General features: G+C 38.5%; 1 protein-coding gene across 1 annotated transcript; it reads left to right on the top strand.

Annotated features, from left to right (window-relative positions):
- The first annotated feature begins 18,038 nt into the window (after window positions 1–18,038).
- On the top strand, window positions 18,039–20,287 carry LOC139700305 (cuticle protein 7-like). The gene is made up of 3 exons (XM_071598948.1): window positions 18,039–18,054; window positions 19,185–19,412; window positions 19,536–20,287. The coding sequence occupies exons 1-3, from the start codon at window positions 18,043–18,045 to the stop codon at window positions 20,028–20,030; spliced, it is 735 nt and encodes a 244-aa protein (XP_071455049.1). The 5' UTR covers window positions 18,039–18,042; the 3' UTR covers window positions 20,031–20,287.
- Window positions 20,288–20,852: the final 565 nt, after the last annotated feature.

Below are 20,852 nucleotides of genomic sequence, written 5' to 3'. Positions count from 1 at the left end.
GCGTACTCACTCAAAGTGCCCTCCACAAAGCACCTCAAGTAAGGATCGAGATACCTCTGAAAAATATTCAACACCGCCGGGATTTGAACCCACGCCCTCAGAGTGGGAAGCCAGTACGTTAGCCCCCTCACCACCTCGATCCTAGAGTATTGATCAACTGACTGGAGGGCCCGGGATCAATTCCCGCCAAACCTCAGTTTTACCCAAGCTTTATGATTTTTCGGATACCAGATCATCCTGGGAAACCATAACCGGCACAGGGAAAGGAACCGCCTATCCTGGGTTACGTTGGTCTTAGCACTGGGAGAACTCCACTATCACTGGTCAAACTGACCTTCGGGTTGATTGCTTTGTTTATGGTTTATCCTAAAACTCGAAAATTGATTCGGAGAAAAATTTCTATTTGAATCATTTTATGAGCATTGGATTTTAACAATGACCTGATTTTTAACTACAAAATAAATCCACGAAAAAAATTTGAAAACCATTTTAAATGTTTGAAGGGTTCTTAGTGTATTTTTTCCTGAAGGTTAAAATAGCAGAAACTTCAAACAAAAAGCTGATAAGTACTCCCACCACATGCGAATGACTCCTTTCTTTTCGAAATGATAAGATCTAAAATTTTTTGTATCATTAATATATTAAACGGCTACCACTCGTCCTTATTGCTATAAAATCCAACCAGGCGCCACCATGCAATAAATAACCACTCATAAAATCTATCTAGAATGGGATATCAATCTCAATGATTAGAAATTAAATAATGGTAGAAAATGAATGAAAATTTGTATAAATAGAATGAAAATATATAAATACCATAGATATTGGTGACTTAAATACTGACAGGAAAAAGCATTTCGTTTTGCAAAAGTATTCATTGGCCATTTTTGGCATTATGGGTTTTTAATTCAATTTCCTTACGTATACCAATAAAATTTAACAGGAATTCCTTCATTTTTATTTGTGAAGGAATATAGGGTCTGCGTAGGTTCTTTTTCAAAAATTTCTCGAAACTCACGCATAAGCGCAACGGTTTCAATAAGATTAATATTATTAAAAAACTAAAAATATTACTAAATCCAGCTAATTCAGCATACGTACGTGATTTTAACATTCAAATTTACTAAACCTTACATTGTAGTAGCCCTTTAGGACGCTAACTTCTATTCATTAACAATCACTAGTGCTAAATCAATATTCAAAGCTTGGTAAATAACTAATTATCAAGAATTTAGTATACACCCGCTACTTGGTAATATTTTCCCAATCTCATAATCATAAAGAGAACACACACGTGAATCATTCATCGGACAGTCGGAGAAAAGAAATGAAACTTGTTGCTAATCTCTTCCTAGGGCACTCAACAATACTCATGCTTGGAGTCAGGAAATGGATTTCTTTTCGAACCTGAACAGACGCAGTAATGGACTTTTGGGGAAAATAGTCCATTATTACATCTAGAGACTCGGAATGGTAGGCATAAGGATATTGAATGAAGCACAATACTTGGGGAGTCGCTCTGAAATAGGGACCTAACATGAACACAGCACAGAGAAATCATCAAATGGTTTTACACGAAAATGGACAAGCCTTTTTTTTATTAACGCAGTCACTTCATCGAACGTATATCGGGGAACTACTCCAATGAAACATTTTTGATTGGGTGTTTCTTCTAGTTGGTAGGAAATCGTCTTAAACCGTGTCGAGATTTTGTGTTTCAGAATTGAATACGAACAATCCAGCTTACTTTGTTAAATATTTTTATGGGCAAACAAAACAGCGCCACAAAAAATTGAAAATGTTTTGTGAGGAAACCCTGAAAGAAAGAGGATAATATGCGATCCTAAGACTATAAGATTCATATACAAACCGTTTGAATGCGACGCTTATATGGGTTGATAATTTTAACCCTATAGTGCACTGATAGGAGAATTGTTGAGGGAAACAATTTCGAACGTAGAGAAAAATTATTTTTTCCTCGTTGGATTCGGACCCAGATGAGTAGAAAGCAATGCTTACAAAAATGTGTACAATCTAAAAATAATGTGTCACGTGCAAATTAACAAAATCACCTATTTGTATAATGAATGGCTGGTGAACCAGGCCCGTGGCTTCACCCCCGTAGCTTAACCCCCTTGGCTTGTGGGGTAACACACATTTGCTAAATTGGTTTCCTGTAACGAGAGGGTTATGAGTATATTGACTTCAATACCTATAATCGACACACGCTGTTTTTCATAGGCAACTTGTCATAAATTACTACATCTAACCGTATTTAAATATTTAGCTTGTAACAAACGCCATAAGAGTAGATACTTTCTTCTTTTTTAGTAAAATAAATATTAAGGTTGCACAGAAGCATAGACACACAAAGTAAGAATTTCACAATGGTATAGGTTCTCTGTATTGCTTATTTTTCAAGCGCAGGAGCATGATCATGATATTCATTCAACAAAGGTCCTTTTATCTCCTTACGACAAGAAATTCAGTCAACAAAAGCATTTCTATCTCTTCCTCCGATTATTCATCTTCGAAACTATATCAATTTCATCACCGCGCCACAAAGAAACAGAATAAAAAAACTATTAAAATGTAATGACTCCAAACTAATTATCACCCCGGCCGTGAACGACACCAACATAAATTCACCATGGCCCCGAATCACAGAAGTAATCATTAACGTTTTAATTGGCTGGGTAAAAAATCTGCCGAATAAAAGAAAAAGCGAAACTACGTCGACCTCACTGCCTTGAGGGCAAGGAAGTAATGTAGAGGTAGCAGGCATCCTTCGCTGAATTCGGCGGTCTATCAAAGTCCATCCTCCACGGTCAAGACGCCCGCCCTTTCGGCGACAGTGCACCCGGCAGCACAGCGCTCTCGTTGGGACGACGACAGCGAAAATGGAAAGGGAATTGTGGGGGCGGGAGAGGGGGGATTAATATGCCCCCACTTTTGCCTGGGGGCCCGGAGGAGTCCATCGGAATCGCAAGCGGAAGAATGAGGAGGAGAGGTGGGAGGCGGCGGATGAGTGTGGGAGTGAAACGAGAAGGCCGGGTCGAGAGCGGCGCAGAGAGGGGAGTGAGAAGAGAGAAAGAGGAGGGTGGGGCAGTAGGAGAGATTCCGTCGGGAGGCAAGCTGGGGCGGGGCGGGGCGGGGCAGGTGGGAGGAGGGGGGACGATGTAGAGGACGATGGGATGAGTAGAAGCGGGAGGAGTTAGGGACGAGGGAATAAGCGCAAGGACGCGGAATGGGCGTGGATCTCAAACGAAGGTCACGTCCTCAAGACACACACGCACACGTTCAAACATCCTCCCGTTCCTCCTCCTCCCATCACCCGTCTTTGTGAGCGCACCGGTTACTGGTCCTCTCGTTCTGCTCGCGCGGTTACCTGCTACCCTCTCGTTTGGGCCCCATCGAAAATTAGTGTGCTGCACTATCTCCTTCCTCCCGCCCTTCCCAATCCGCGCTCGTCGTCTATTTCTATCGAGGGTGTTTCCGTATGGTAACTTACGCATTCATATTATTTACTCATATTTTTTTTCCTTTTCTTGCTGAGGCCTCTTGATTCCCTACCGGTTTAGGAAAGACCAACTTGACAGGTTTCCCGAGATTCAAAATACCAGATTTTATACATAAATATAAAAGTTTCTTAATAGGGGCTCGAGCCTGCACGCTAAGATTTTGGGTGAGAGAACATTGACTATTAGATTAACTGGGCAGATATTAACGCATACATTTATGAAGTTCCTTACTTATAACTTTATTTTTACGAAACCTGTCCCAGTTTATTATTAATTAAGTGGAAGAGATCACAAAAAGAGACAGGTGTAAAATGTACTCACCGCATAACTCGACATTGGTTGGTTGAATCCGCTTGAAGATAGGAATGTTGGGTCGTTTCGAAAGCAAAACGTCAATCAGAAGCAGCATGGCAATACAACCTCTGTCTTTGGAGCACCTAAAATTGAAAAAAAAATTCTTGAAAAGAGATGACTCAAAATTTTCATTGGAATTTTCGCCTAATGAAGTCGCTATAAAATATTCGTATCTTTAAAGGATATGTTTTAGCATAATTTCCAGCAAAATATTCCCGTATTACTGTTATCGTATAATAATCAGTTCAGTAGATATTTATTATCTATCTGTGTCTCAAGTGGTCTCACTTAAAGTAATCCGCGCATATAATCCAGAGACCTATATTATTATATTCATGACTGCACATATTAATTCATTTTACAAAAAATAAAATTTGGAAAAGAATAAATTACTGAAAAAAATATAATATATAAAGGACGTCCACTAATTTTTAGTCTTGAAGCTAAAATAAAAAATTAATGAAATTCAATTAACAGCACATAAATCTTTACTTTATATAAACTTTAAAACGTTTCAGGAGATTATTAGAAAGCGACACCCAAAGTTCGATGACCAAAGATAAATAAAAAATCTTCCCAATTTCCAGCGATCAATATAATTTTACAATATTTTTAAATGTACAATTCTTAATAAAATCGCTTAATAAGTCACCTAAAAAATACTATCTAGGAACACACATGTATGTCAAAAGTACTAACGGCTATGCTATCATAAATTATACGTACGCACCATGATTTTTTTAAAAAAATGACGAGGAGTAACTTATTGATACACTGTCAGGATAATATACTCAAAATATGATCTTCAAAAGATGTTTAAATGCACAATTTTAGTTTTTACAGACTGGCTAAAACCTAAAAAATTTTCAGATTATTTCAGAGCTCTGGCAACATGCCTCTGTAGCATTATGCGAATCTGAATGATTATCTAAAATGTTTTATATTTGATTACAGATAGCGATTTTGAAACTAAAATAATTTTACACCACACACCTACTCTACTTCATAAATAGAACTGATTTGCCATTTGTCCTTCATCTTGTAGTCTCGCAGACAAAGCTTTCCCTATTATGCGAGAACCGTGAGGGTTTTAATTTCGCTCTGGGTGTACATTCTTGGTATATTACTCAATATTTATGCTTGATAAGAGATTGGCGCACAAAATATGACTCCTCAATGATATCATTATTGAAGTAATTTAAATTTTGAGCTGCAAAAAAAACAGTGACGACGCCCAATAATCCTTCATGAAGTTTCACATCAATCACAATCTTTAAAATAGACAATAGAGTCACCCAACGTCTTAAGTGGGTCAGAGTCATCTGTCTGATCCGCGAATGTTTGTTCGACAAAAGAATTGTTCTAGAAACTTGTATCATTTCATTGGCGATAGTCAGGTACACGATGGAACTAAGAATTTATTTCATGCTATAAAATGTAGCTGAGCATCTCTCTCCTAAGGCCTGATGCCATATGATTTTTCTTGAGGATTTCTCTTTTTAGACTAGACTAGACTACAATAAAACTACAGAGTAGGCTACAATCAGACCACAATAAAACCATTAATGTTCCCTTATTCATAGGAATTAATCACATATATTCAAATAATTACATTAGAGTATTCTGGTTAACATCTGTTCACAAAGTACAAAATCTTGAAGAAATAATATCTAACGTGTGATTTATTGGCACGATTTTTCAAAAAAAGTTTTTTTTCGACTTTTTTGCTGATTGATTTATTTTACATCGGCTGAAATAAGTCCCACGATTTAATGATACAGAATTTTTTTTAATGAAAAATAAATCGTTACCTAGTAGAAGGAGACACCTAAGGGCATTTTCTATCTTCGTCTTCTGTGCCCAGCAAGTTCGAGCATGAAATAGCATAAAATTCTTCTAATAAGTTCGTTGCCCTCAAGATAAATATCTTCTTCCTTCATTCGCTATCACGAAAATTATACCGCTAAGAGTGGTTTCTGAAACTCCTAAGGCCTTCGTGAATCGCTGAGAAGGCCGCGAAATGCCCTTCGTCCGTTGCACCAGTTTTGAGATAGGTGTTATGCCTGGAAAAATTTCTCAGAATTTGGAGCGCTATATTTCCTCTTGGGCAATTAGTAATTTTTCAACTTTTTGTAACTTCATTCCTTTTCTTTTTGTCACAACATTTATATAATAGCATCTGTGTTCAGTGTTGAGCAAGTGCTCAAAGTAGGCAAAGGAACAAACGCCAACAAAAAGTTAAGACACAAGAGTCTACGAGTAGCAGAAAATACTGGGAACTATTCATGTCGTCACAAAGAAACGATCAATGAGATCACTATATTTATATGATGTCTTGAAAATCATTTCAACTTAATAACCAATTAAGAAAACAAATTATAATTACTATTAATTCGAATATCATACACGGTTCGTAACCTTACTGATTTGAAAGTAACTTTCATTAACGAACCGACGCTGCTGGTTTCATCAACATGAATAAAAAATTATGATTTGTTTTCTATATTAATCATATTTGTTATCTAAAACTATAAAGATGACTGATTTATAATTTGACGAGAATATAGGCTGGAAAACAGTTAACACCTTGGAAAGCTCAAACGTTGACTCATAAAATATAGGCAGTTTGAGTCATATAATTAGACCATATTAGAAATGATGTGCAACACGACAAAGATAACCTTTCAATTTACACATTTTTCAAGAATGGACCAAGATGCATAGCTTTAACAGTACACCATATGCACATATATTTTCCGCTAAAATTCTACTTCAGTATTGTTTGAGTCAAAATTATTATACATGCAATGCGGAAGAGTAATTCATTTGCAGCACATATTGGGCCATTTTCCCATAGCAGGTGACTGTTGACCGTATTTTCTTAATACTTGGGGGACGAATTGAGCCTTAATATACCAACATATTTTTTGAGTTTTACTTGCTCCGTTTAGAAATGAGCCCTTCCTAATTAACATATCTAAAACGATTAACAAGGGAAGATGCTTGAATGGCAGGTTACAGCTTTAGGTGGACATAACTGGCCCACACAACTTTGATTCATGAGCCAATGCGGCGTCGAACGCACCATTTCAATTGACTCATTCTTCACTGAGCAATATTTACATTAATGTACCCATATACTATACACGTGCACTCCATGAAAAAATGTGAATTTAAATCTCTATTTAAATTTCCTAATTCTATACATTATTGAGTCTTCTTGTATGGTACATTCTAATCAAATCCCAACAGCATTTATGAAAATTAAGAAGGGAAATCCTCCGTCTAGGTAATGCGTTAGTGTCAAAGCGGTATCTTATTGTATCCAGTCAATTCGCGAATCCATTTTTGATCCGACCACAGAATTAGGGAGGAGCGTCCGAACCTTAGCGCCCAAACCGAAATACGTCCTTCAAAATGGACGTTAGTCCCAGAGCCCTTGGGCAGTTTCCTGTGAGGAGGAATGTATCAGTCCCGGAATCACAGGTTTCCTCCATCTATCCTCTAATCATTCCGTCATTTCCTGGCAACATCGAAATCGGAAACCTCCCTGACGTACCTTTATATGGGAATGTTGCTTCTATAGGTTGTGTTTTATTTGCTATCCCTTCAAAGCTCCCTTTGTCTAAGCTATCGCCAGATATTTTCTACAACTGCATTTTTCAGAAGAAAAATATATTAGGAGTCACATTTAAAATAGGGCTACACGTGTCCAATTGGGATATATGTAAGAAATCATTCAATTCAATTATACGCTACTTCAGCTTTAATGCTTCCAGATGTTTTTAATATCACTGATATAAACTTAATAACAGAATCAATCACGAATATAAATATCAATACTGGTTATTTAGGCTTAAAAATTTAGATAGAATATATTAGGTACTTTTTATTCCGTGCCCACCCAAATCCCACCCTATCCCAGTAGACTACTGCGAAAAAAAAGATGGTTAGCCTAGAAAACAAGTTTATTATTGTACGCCATGAAAATTATTCCGAAAAAACTCTTTTGGTGTATTTTTTTCTGCGCTCTAAAATGTCAGTCTGAGGTTGCACATCCTCAGTAATTCAGAGAGTGGAATCGAAATCCAAGGAGAGAAATGAAGCAAAGTTATCAATGCCTTACCGTAAGCTATTCGATATTCAGGAATATACCTTTAAGCAGTATGGTTCTATTAAGTTTTCAATTCTAGGCAAACGATGAAGCATCAAAAATGCTAACGGTTAATTATAACTATTGCATTTTCCAATGGAAGTGTACAGCCTTCATAAAAAGAGAAATACTAAATGAGAAATTTTCCTCAGATCTTCTAAAAATAAACTCAGAAGACCGGCATAGTCCTTCACGCTAGTTCGCTCACTTGACTATTTCAGCACGTCACCAGAACTAATACACAGTGCTTAACTTTTCAAATATTTATTTTAGCACCTAATACCTTCGTATTCTGCGATGCAACAGTACGATATTCAGCCGGTTATCAAACACTGTGGTTTTATCAGTCCACCCATTATTCAAAATCTCACAGAATAGACAACACAGCACCTTTAGGTGTCCCTTAAAAAACCTATAATTTTGGCCGAATGGGGATAATAGTACAAGTAAGTAGATGTGCTTCCGAAGGCCAAAAATTCCAAGAGCCATTCCACCAGCCATTATTCATCACACATGCCTACTCAACACTACATAATGGTATGTCAGTAAGAACAGTAACTGGAGGATAACGGACAGAATGATAGAATAAAAACAAATACATGATTTATTTTCCTAAATCACAAAACATTACCATAACAATTAGCGCTACATTTTAATAAATTAACATCCAAATTATCGGATAAATAAATGAAAGGACTAACTTTGTAGTTCCACACGAGCAATACTATATTCACACGACCCGGGTTTCGAAGTAAAACTTCATCATCAGGTATGGTGAAGTTTTACTTCGAAACCCGGGTCGTGTGAATAAATTGTTCGTGTGGAACTACAAATTTAGTCCTTTCATTTATTTATAATGAATCGGTTCCATAAAGTTACGCCAGAAACCATAAATTTTTATCGGATCATAAGTAAAAATGAATCATTATTATTGGTGAATATAAACTTTATAAACTACGCAACGTTTCAACAATTACGTAAACATTGCAGCGAACTCTGGTTAAATACACTTGTGCTTGGCAGTGAAACGTTATGGGATGTTGTTAAGAGTTTTCTTTAGACCAACCTTGGATATTTTATTTACCGAAATTACTTGTAAATTAAAGAATGCGCCCATAGCTATGTCCTCCGTTGAAAATTTCTGAGGTTCCATAGCAGAAGGCGAGCTAGCTATTAAGCTACGCTCATAAGGTTTTTTCTGCGGTAGGTAAGTCCAACCTCCACTTAAAAATGTGAAATTGGCAACACAAGTGCCCATATATAGAGACGGGCCCAACCGCCACCGTTCCTCACTTGCGGGCCTCGATTTCCTTCTCCCCATTCTTCTCTGTGTCCCTCCCATCCTTCACCGCGTCTTCCCTTCAAATCATTCTCCCTCCTTCCAATACTCCTCTTCTCACGCCCTCGCCTCCGGCAGATTCTCTCGTGATCACGCGTTACGGGAGTAAGGGAGTCTCGGCGTCGGACACTCAGACACCTATGTCCACCTCACCCAACTCGCCCGGTGCAAAAAACCCCACCTATCCTCGGACGAGCTATCGGAAGGTTCCCGCAAGAAGGGCGGGTGGGTGGTTCGAGGCGGGAAAATAATGGAGTGACGGGGGAATGGAGGAAGATGGGTGGAGACATGGGAATGGAGTGGGAAATCGGCGGATGTCTAGCCAAGAAGATTTAACCACAAACTCCATCGTTTTCTATCCGTTACTTAGCCGAGATCAACGTGATTAATCAAAGGACAGACTACGTGACGGTCGTGCATGATTTATTTACGCATTTACGTAGGTACGTGCTCATACACAACGAGCTCAAGGTCACAAATCAGAGTGGGGTACGCTATATATGAATTCTCCCTGGAACTTGAAAGACAGTTATAGCTTTCAAGTCCAAGTTTTGTCACTTTATAAACTATAATTGTGATTTCCGCAGCGGTGACATTGAGAGTCTGCCCAGAGCATTCCCTTTAGTAAGCTAAAATAACTTGATGGAACAGATTACCCTAAGGATTAAGCAGAATTCAGAGACGAAGAAGTGTTTTCAACAGCTGAATGAAAAGATTGGTTCAAGTCCCGCCTTAAGGGGAAAAAATTAAAAATGTTCATTTATTGGATATTTTTGGAAGTAAAAAATAATAAATAATTGGAAATATTTTCATTTAATCGTATTTACATTGATTTTATTTAATAGCATAAATGGAATGTAAACATATACACTTAGAGCTGTGAGCTGAATAGGCTGAAATGGTTGATTCTTGTCTAAGCTACCTCCCAAGCCGTTATTAGATGTGCACTCACACAGAGACATGAATATACGTCCTTAATAGGAAACGCAGCCAGTAAAATTGCTCACTATATTAGTAAAATGAGGCTAACGCATAAACAGATAATAGATTTTGAATCTATGCATGAACATTATACGATATATGTAAAAATAGATGAGTTATTTAGTCCCACCATCATGGCGCGCCTTAAATTAAGGAATGAGAATTCAATGAAAATTTAGCGTAAATAATAACGCAATACTATTAAACCATCAATCTGTAATCACACGAACTAGTTTCTTTATAGGGTGAGGAGTTGAATGATCAGACCTCTTGTTTATTTCACTCATGTTGATTAAATATTTTTTAAAGTCATAAATATGAGGATTCATAATGGAATTGTGTCGAAAGAGGTTCCCCTAAAACGAGAAGAGCTTCCTCAATGCCCACTCGAATTCATTTCTGAAATGTAAATGACTCTCTTCAAAACATATCCAGGCAAAAACGTGGGGGAACTCTTATGGCATCTTGCGTCTTGATATCATTTACACAACCATTGAGGACGGGTAAAAAGGAAAAACAACCGACTTGAAAGAGGAGTACTTTTTTTAAACCGGCCACACAAACCTCCGTTAAATATGTCGCGTATTTACAACGCTCGGACTTCGATGAGTTTGGTCTGCTCGGACGATTTGAGACGCGCCGCACTGCGATTTCCTTTTTTTCCTCTTCGCCTCTCGCTCTCGGTTTCGGAGGGCGAAAGTCGCCGGACCGGCTTCACCCACCTCCCCCTCACATGGCCACACCCGTCTCCCAGCCTCCCCCCCTCTCTCTTCAAGCGCCTGGGGACTCTCGAACTCCTTAGCCTTCGTCTGCAGCGGCAGGCGTCGGAAGGTTAAGGACGGATTTCAACATCATCCGATCGCCGCCACCACCGCTAAGCGTTGCCCCGTTATCCGAGTCCCTCCAAGCCGTCATCCACTCCCTCCGATTCAATCGGGAGCCACTCCGTGGAAGTCCCGAACGGTCGAGGGCATAAAGGATGGCCCGGTGGTCGATAACGGACAGACTCGTCCCGAAGAAAAATAAAAGCATCGTCTCAAATCCGAAAAGGAAAAGTAGGAAGTTGAAAAAGGATCCACCGCGAAGCCACGCGTCGAGAGAAATTAATAGGGAAAAATCCACCGTAAGCTCGACGGTGATTTGATTTATGGTGGGGGGGAGGGGGCGGTGGCTGACGATGAGACTCGGCCTACTCCGAAGCGACCGAGAGAGATTAAAATTCAACCGCACTCTGACTGACATATAGGTAATTTAGATGCAGCTAAATAAGCTGAAGTGGTGATGTGATTCCCTGTCGTTCAGTGTAATACATTTAACGAAATGAAAACTAAATAATGGTTAATGAATATTTAATAGCACTTCTGACAATACGACACATCTATGCAGTTTCGCATATATTTCATAGTCGTTTCCAATAAGCAATGAAAAGCTTCGTCTATACAAACATTTCTTTGCGAACTTCGAAGGCACTTCCTCAGAGGAACGCTACTTTGGATCGAGATCAATTTCACCGTTATATTTTTATTTAATATAATTTCATTTTCAAATCATTACGCGCTATTCAGACGCTTATCACGAAATTTGTAATAAGTTTTTTAACTCACCCTAACAAGCAAAATATATTTTCACACTCATATACAGACAGACCCCCAAGAGACAGACTCAAAAACATTTGATCCATTCACAGATCAAGGCTTTTTGCCGATCTTCGAAGTAACTATTAGAAATCTATCAAACGCTATGAGTTCTCTCAGGCCAAATTTGAATCCATCAACTGATAAATAAATCGAATTAGCTCATTGGTATGGGTACAAAACATATTTTCACCCGAGTACATAGGATAGATAGCCATTTCCAAAGTAGATATTTTGAATCTATTCGGCATACAAAACTGAGAAATTGATGAAAAATAGACCATCTTCGTTTCCAATATTGAAATTCTTACTTACTCCGCCGGAACGACAAAAATTACAAAATTCAGTTCAATACCATTACTAAATCGACCACAGCAACCTTTCATAATAATTAGTTTTTTCAGACGATGCTAAGCATTCAAATTTTCCTTCATTCTCAACAAATTTTCAGAATAATTTTGAGTAGGCTATTTTCAGTGAGTTTCCCACGTTATTTGTGTCATACTTTTTAATGCCAGCGTAATTTCTAACATTTTTCCAAAATAATCAATTTTTCTCCCTCCTAGTTTCTTAAATGACTGAAAATATGTATTTATTAAATCAATTCTTCATTCAAACAAGCTTAGGATTTCGGCGAATGCATAAAACAATACAACTTTTTCATCCAATGATTAAAGTACTGGATAGCAAATTCCTGGGTTGATTTTAAACTAATTTCCGCTCATTAAAAATGCATAATCAACAATTTGCAGTCATGCATTTTAATTCAAACATGAGCAATGATATTCTATCTAAAATAAATTATCGTTCTACCTCCTAGTTACTTACTTGATTTCGTTAACGTTAAACAATCATTCAAAATCCAAACACGTTGATGATAGCAGAGAATAAAACAAAATAGTTTCCAAATATAATTAGGGCACGGAATTAGTAAACACCTGGGATAATTTTGAACAAGCCAATGCACGTTAATTATGCATGTTTATCAAATAATATAGTGATTGTTGAGAATCGTCTAAGGGCACCAATGCTTAATGTAGAAGGGCATAGAGAAAGTAAAGTACCTTCAATTTATTGGCATCAACTTAATGCGAAAGTTAACATGAAAGACAAAATGTACCTCAAACATATCTAATAATCCGCTGCCCAACTTTCCTTATCCCGTGGGATTGTTCGGAATACCATTAATAGAATTTATTATTTATTTTATTTTATATTTATAGCAACCATTGATAAAAACTTATCAAAACAAAATGCAGATGAAAATATAATACTATATTCATTTTAATTTATTTGTTAACTATATGTATTTTCCTCACATTTTTTACCTTTATTACATCTTAGTAAACTACAATTTCTTTTAGAATGTACACTCCCGTAGCCGCGAATGATTCCTATCTGACTATGGTGCTTGCAGAAATATTATTAATGAAGATAAACAACAAATTTCGAGACACAATTCGCAATGCTAACTAAGGGTTCTTAAGTCAGGCAACGTGAGATCAGCCTAAGATGATATAATGCAAAATCATTCCATAAATTGTTCTGAATGCCACTTAGAGAGGCACTGATATTAGAAATTAAATCCGAGATAGAAAATGAAATAAAGATATCTTCCAACGTTAAACAATTGTATTACATTCTTAAATGTTGAGAAGAAATTTCTTATACCTTATGCCATAAGAATAAAAAATTCTGAACAAAATTATAGTCGTACACAAGGCCCATCCACATGACATGGTATTAACACGTCAAAACAGAACAATATCAAATTATTTCTCTCAGAGTTTAGTTCCTAATGAATTCAAGATGAAGAATCCATATTATCCTAACGTTCTAAATGGAAACTCAACCAGACAATGCATATTAAAACGCTAAAAAAAGTATAAACCATCAGTATACTGGTATTAAAAACTACTATAAATTCAATTAAACGAATAATTTTTATCACTTTATAGAAAAATTTAAAGGAGAAGTAGGTGAATAGGATGCGTGGATTAAGACGAATTTTCAAGATTCCAAATGAAAGCTATTTATAATGTGGCAGTAAAAAAGGCATGTAGGGAAATTCTCTTAAATTATGTAGGAATATACATGATGACGAAGCACCATATGAAACTTAAAATATGTAAAAAACCACAAATCATTTTTTTCATTTCATTGTTCAATTCAGAAGTGAACAATGAAATGAAAAAAATGAGAACGTTAAGTTACTCATATTTGGTTTACATCATGTGAGGAGTACAGGGCAATAAGTTTGATATCCCACGCAGCTGAAGTTGTTCTCAGGATCATAAATAAAAGGATAGAGAGCAGGGCAAATGATTGCATAGGGGATGATCAGTTTGGGTTTCGGAAGGGGAGAGGTACGCGTCATGCCATTGCAGTAATGAGATTATTAATCGAGAGGAATATAGAACACAACCAGGAGGTATTTGCCTGTTTCGTAGATTTCGAAAAACCCTTTGATAGTGTGAATTGGGAAAAACTAATGAGTATTCTGCAGGAAATAGGAATAGATTGGAGGGAAAGGAGGCTAATCCGCAACCTGTACATGTCTCAGACTGCCCAGGTGAGGGTGGGAAACGGGGAGTCAGGATGGGCAGTGTTAGGAAGGGGTGTAAGGCAGGGTTGCCCATTATCACCGTTGCTGTTCAACCTGTACGCAGAAGAAATGATCAAAGAGGCATGGGATGAACTCGAGGTAGGAATGAAAGTGGGCGGGGAAGTCGTAAAATCAGTTAGGTTTGCCGATGACCAAGCTTTAGTTTGTCAGGCAGCCGAACGGTTGCAAGCATTGCTGAGTGAATTGGAAATTCAGTGCGACAGGCATGGGATGAGAATCAATATTAATAAAACAAAGGTTATGCGATTTTCCAGAAAGAAAAGGCTAAGCTAAACATTAAAATAGGAGGGTAAAAACTAGAACAGGTAGAACAGTTTACGTATCTCGGTAGTGTTTTGGACCAACACGGTCAAAATAGTAAGGACGTAAGGAGAAGAATTGCGCTAGGCGAAGAGGCTTTCACAAGGAGGAGGGAGTTGATGACGGGGATGTTGAGTAAGGATGTTAAGAAAAGACTCGTAAAAAATGTGATATGGAACGTAGCTATGTACTGCGCGGAAACGTGGTCATTGAAGCAGGAGGATAGACGTAGATTAGAGGCTTTTGAAATGTGGGTGTGGAGAAGAATGGAGAAGGTGAAATGGACAGAGAAGAAAACAAATGAGGAAGTACTAGGTATGGTGGGTTAGGAGAGGGGTTTGTTGGGAGAAATCATATGTAGACATGAAAAATGAATGAAGGGGGTATTGATCGGAGTGGGATGCTGAAGACTGTAATATAGGCGAGAATGTTAGGCAAACGAGGAAAGGTCAGGAATAAGATAGCGATGTTGGAAGGAAGATGAAGGGAGGAAGGAAGTACACAGAGATGAAGAAGGACTTGATGTAGAGTAGGGTACTGGATCGTGTTTTGTTAGGAGTAAAAAAATATTTATTTGGTAGTGGTGCCCATCCAAAACCTACCTTAACCGGTAGATTACTTTTGAAACAATTGAACCTACACGAAACTATACTGCACTATACTTGTAATTCATGGTATACCGCCTGTGCAACGAACCATTTCCTATTGGAAATTCCTTTATTTTATATTTGAGATAAGAAGCATCTCTTGGACCGTTATACAAATGAATCAGAATGTATCATCAGGTGAATGCTCACATTCTTTCAATTATTGAATTCCTTTACATTTCAATCCGTTCGATATTCCCATGCCATAAAAAACGCGCAAGTTCAAACAGAGGTTAGAAATGTGGTGTAATGGAAACTGCCTGCAGGTAGTTTATATCGGATTACTTCCCTGTCAATGAAAAGGCCTTGGCATAGGTAACTGCATCACAATGACAAGGACCTAGGTCAGAATACCGCAAAGGACATGGACTTCATTGAGAAATCTTAACCCATGACTCATAGATATCTAAGCCACTTTGCAAATATTAGTCTCTCAAGTTCCTGAGTCAAATTCCCTTAGCGTATCACGTGAAGGCGAAAGGTACGTCATTTAAAATGTAGAACTGAAGACAGCTAGGATATATTGACAAACTAGCAATGTTAGCTCATGCCATTTTATAGAAACAAAGATTTCAATAGCGTATAGAAAATAAGTATAAATATAAAACAAAAATTTCAAACATTAAACATATATAAAACGTTTTTTCAACAAAATATAAGTATTAAAAGATAAATTTTCTTGGTTATCAAATGTTCAGAAAATAATTTCAACTTAGCACCTTTGGTGTCTTATTAAATTTCAACATATTTCAGTAAATAATATCTGAGCATTTTTCCAGGCAAATTCAAAGGACTCGAAGAGGCGTAAGCTATATATTATAATTCTCATTGAAGAGAACAGTTAATATGACTCCTAAATACAACTGAGGTTATTTCTGGAATACTTAATTAACCATTACAAAAAATTCTTTATATTAGTCTAAACAACAAAAATTCAATATTATCATAATTAACTCAGTTCGGATATTTGACTCATGTATAACCTCAATGATTTTTTCACAATCAAATGAAAATAATGGGAAGCCCACAAGACTGAAGCGATATTTCGAAGCTAAGAAAATATTAAACAATATCTCTTTACTTTGAATTTAAGGGTGACGACTGCATTCAAAATTAAAGAGCACTCTCAGAAACTTAATTTTTGCTCATTTTACTCGCTGGAAACTGACGGATTGCAGGACAAGGAAAATTTTGGCGTAAATTTTCCTGATCTTATTGTTTATTTGATTAAAAATTGGTATATTCTTTTTTTTAACTTTTTTCACTAAATCTATGCCTCTTTTAATATCTTGATTGTATTATTTTCATTATTAATGATGCTCCATAGGTATCTAATTCTCAACCTGATCAAAGGTTGCCTGTTTTTCAGTTTCTCCATATCCTCTTCCCTAGTGTCATTGTTTTGGTATTCATCCTATTGATCTTAAATTAAAAATCTTCATTCTATTAGTCTAAAATTAAAAAAAAATAAGTTTTTGAACAGGTACTTGAGCATGTGATTAGTCATTATCAGTGTCTGAGATTTTTTATTTCTCTTTTGTAACGCAATTACTGTGAAACAAACCAATGGAATCTACGACCTCTAGGTTATAGAAGAGATAAATTACCTTAAGGACGGATGAAAGGGAATCTGAAAAAAACGAATGGGAATCCTTTGAACTCTTGTCAAGAGAAGAGATTACTTACCTAAATGAGATAGATATTCCTCATTAGGAAGACCATTAAAGACAAATAATTATGAAAAGGCACATGAATAGCGCTTTTGTTACGCATTCGAAAAATTAGCAGATCTAATTAAACAGACCACTATCTCAGCACACTCGAACTTCATGACTTAAGTGAGGATTATTATGTGCACCCGTAACTGGTTTTTCTCCGCAATGAACTCCGCTACTACGTGCCCGAACAACCACCAATTTTGGCGGACAGAATAAATTCATCATCAAGTGGCCACACCCGTCTTCGGGACGCCATGTTGTGCATCACCGCCTGGGGCGTAAGGAAGAAGCCGAGCACCTACGAAACGTGGCCATGGGAACGGGCTGCTCTGCTTGGCTGGTGCGAAGGGCGATCATGGATCCAGAGCAACGCAACCGTGACTGGTCCAAGCAAAGGGTCATTTGGGTGCCTGGGGATGGGGCGTAGATGTAAAAAGGGTTGCAGGGGTGGGGAGAGGTGGAAGGAGAGTTAGTGGGAGGAGGGGGACAATCAGAAGCGGATGCGGGAGAGACCCACTGTGACCTTGACAACAGGGTGTGGGCCTTCAGCCTCGAGAAGAGTCTAAGCAAGAGAGGTGCTTGCGGGAAGCTCGCGGAGGCTTTGATTCGGGAAACAGGCGGGGCAGGGTGGGGCCGCGGGGGAAGGGATGAAGGATTTGATGCAAAAAAGGCAATGGAGGGGAGAGACGGGGAGACCTAGTATAAAAAGACGGATGGAGGTTTGTGTCGGCATCCATCCCTGAGCTCTCTGAGAGGCAAGGAAGTCACCATGAAGGTCCTGGTGAGTACCTACTCAACTTCGTAAGCGTTATTCCTTTTGCATCGCACTACTTCTGGTGCAGCTTGAAAAGAATCATAGTAGAAATGTTATATATCTTGGAATCACAAACCCCTTAATTTTTCAGACGTGGTGATCCAACAACTTACGCATTATAATTCTGATATCCTCAATGTCACGTGAAGTTCTATAACCGTCAAGAAAAATTTAACTCATAAGATATTCTCAGAAAATTTGGATGGTATAACTTACAAAATTTACGATAAATGTTTTATTAATTACATTAATGTCAAAATCATCGTAAAATTTAAATAGACTGATAAGAAAATATATTTTTGCACAAGCCTAAAATCTATATTTGCCGATTTATTAAAAGTAACAATACTTCAATATTCATTTCAGTTTAGCTTTTATTATTAACCTCGAAAAAACTTCGACAGATTTCGTATTGCAAAGAAACACTTGGTTTTTCCACCTAAAATATTTATTCACGACCTAGGTTTCGACGCTCAGCGTCATCTTTAGGTGGATGACGAACCTGAAGATGACACTGAGCGTCGAAACCTAGGTCGTGAATAAATATTTTATGTGGAAAAACCAAGTGTTTCTTTGCAATATGTATCGTTTCCACAAAGTGACGCCTGAAGTTATCTCCTTCGACAGATTTATTAACGTGCATTGGCATTTATTCAACTTAACTTTGGTATACAGAGAAAAATGTTCTTATTGCAATAACTTGAACAATTTACCCTTCGCAAGAAAAGCTTATTCCATAACGCATAAACAATTACAATAATTCTTGCACATGTGTGACAACGGATTTGAACTTAAGGCTAAAAGAATCGAAAAATATGTGCAAAATATAAATAGGTCGGTTATAAGCCGTTAACCTTGGCCGTGACTCAGTTTATAGCAAAAAGTGAAAGTGAGATGACCAGCAGAGAGCGACAAAAACCGGTCACGTAAACATTCATCAGAGCGAGCGATAGGATAAGATCGAAAAACGAGATCAGTAGTGAATAAAGACTAAAAAGCCTAAGCTAAATGCCATGGGCAAGGAATATGCGTCTTTAACTCATAAGATATAAAAAAAATTACGACCGCATGCTCATAAAATCTCTTTCTCTCCCCAGGTCGTTATCTCCGCTGTGCTGGCTGTTGCCGCTGCCGGTCACCTCGGCTTTGCATACTCTTCCGTCGCCCCTTACTACCAAGGGTACCACGGTGTGCACCCTTATGCCACCTATCCTTATTCCTCCGTCCTTCCCTACAGCCACGGCATTGCCGCTCCTTATGCCTACAACGCTGCCCCCTACGCATACCACGGTGCCCTTGCCACCAAGAGCCAGTACCATGCTCAGGTGAGTTCAACGCTCGAATCAAATACACACACATCGAGCCCATGCCTTTCTCATGAAAATCCATTCCCTCCGGACCCGTAATGCATTAATCTAATCCAATCTTTCTTTCCCTTGATGTCATAGGATGAATTCGGCCAGGCCTCTTACGGTCATGCCACCCACGACCAGGCCCACTCTGCCGTCCGTGATGCCTTCGGCGGTGTCTCCGGGTCTTACTCTTACGTGAATCCCGAGGGCAAGATTGTCGAAGCCCACTACACCGCTGATGCCGTCCACGGATTCCGCGTGGCTTCCAACGACCTCCCAGTCGCCCCCGCCGTCCCCGTCGCCCCCGTCTACCCCGAACTCGTCGGACCCGAGCCCGTCCAGGACACCCCTGAGGTTGTCGCTGCCCGTGCCGAGCACCTCGCCGCCCACGCCGAGGCCAAGAGCCGCTCCCGCCGCCAGGCCATCCTCAGCCCCTTCGCTTATGCCCACCACGGAGTCCTCCCCTACGCCCATGGAGTCCTCCCCTACACTCATGGAGTCCTTCCCTATGCCGCCCCTGCCGTTCGCCCAGCCACCCTCACCACCGTCGTCAACAACCCCGGACATGCCGTCTCTTACCGCGTCGACTAAGTCCATTGTATTATCACCGCTCGACCATCTTACTCCTCGATACATCGTGAGAAATGCCGACAACTCAACGCCGCCCAGATAACATCTCCGCGGCGGGTCAAACTGCCATCGATCTGAGAAGTCGGGATGAACTGAACGCGAGGCGGTCGTAAACTCATGGACAGTCCAAAAGGGCATTTTCCACCATACTCTATGAGTTATGACTGTGTGTGTGCTAGTGTGAATGAGTCAACCTACCCTAATACTGTCTTCCGAACATCTCTTCAATTGATTTGGCCGCTCTGGCGCTAAAGTTCAATAAACAACTTTTTCAATCTATATTCAACTGGCATTTCATTCCTTTTGTTTATTACCTATTCCTTTGTTACCACCTGTGAGATAAAAAGAAACATGCACTGGTTTAACTCGTGATCAATAAATGACCAGCGCGAAAGTAATGAAATCAGTCGATTATGAAATATATTTCTAATTGACTGGCACCTTATGAACCCTCTCACTGATTATTGTGTGTAAAGCAACTTACAATTTCAGTTGAAGTTTATATCATCAATTTAGGTGGCTAATGCCTCTTCCTCATGACATGACTTCAAGCGCAAATTAAGACAGCAGTCAAATAATATTTTACGGTATACTTTTAACGCCATCCTCGAACTAGTACAAAAACTTGACATTTAAAAGTAGCGCGGAGAAATTAGAATCGTTGTAACACGATTACAGGACATATAACCTTTAAATAAATTTTTATGTGAATCTACTTCTACTGGGGTTTGCATTTCTTTGAAGCCAGTTTTCCTTGCTATATCTAAAGTTTTTCATCATTTT

This window comes from Hetaerina americana, unplaced genomic scaffold (genome assembly GCF_022747635.1).
Source record: "Hetaerina americana unplaced genomic scaffold, ioHetAmer1.1.p SCAF_1, whole genome shotgun sequence".
NCBI classification, from domain to species: Eukaryota; Metazoa; Arthropoda; class Insecta; order Odonata; family Calopterygidae; genus Hetaerina; species Hetaerina americana.
This window is presented reverse-complemented; position numbering and strand designations above follow the sequence as displayed.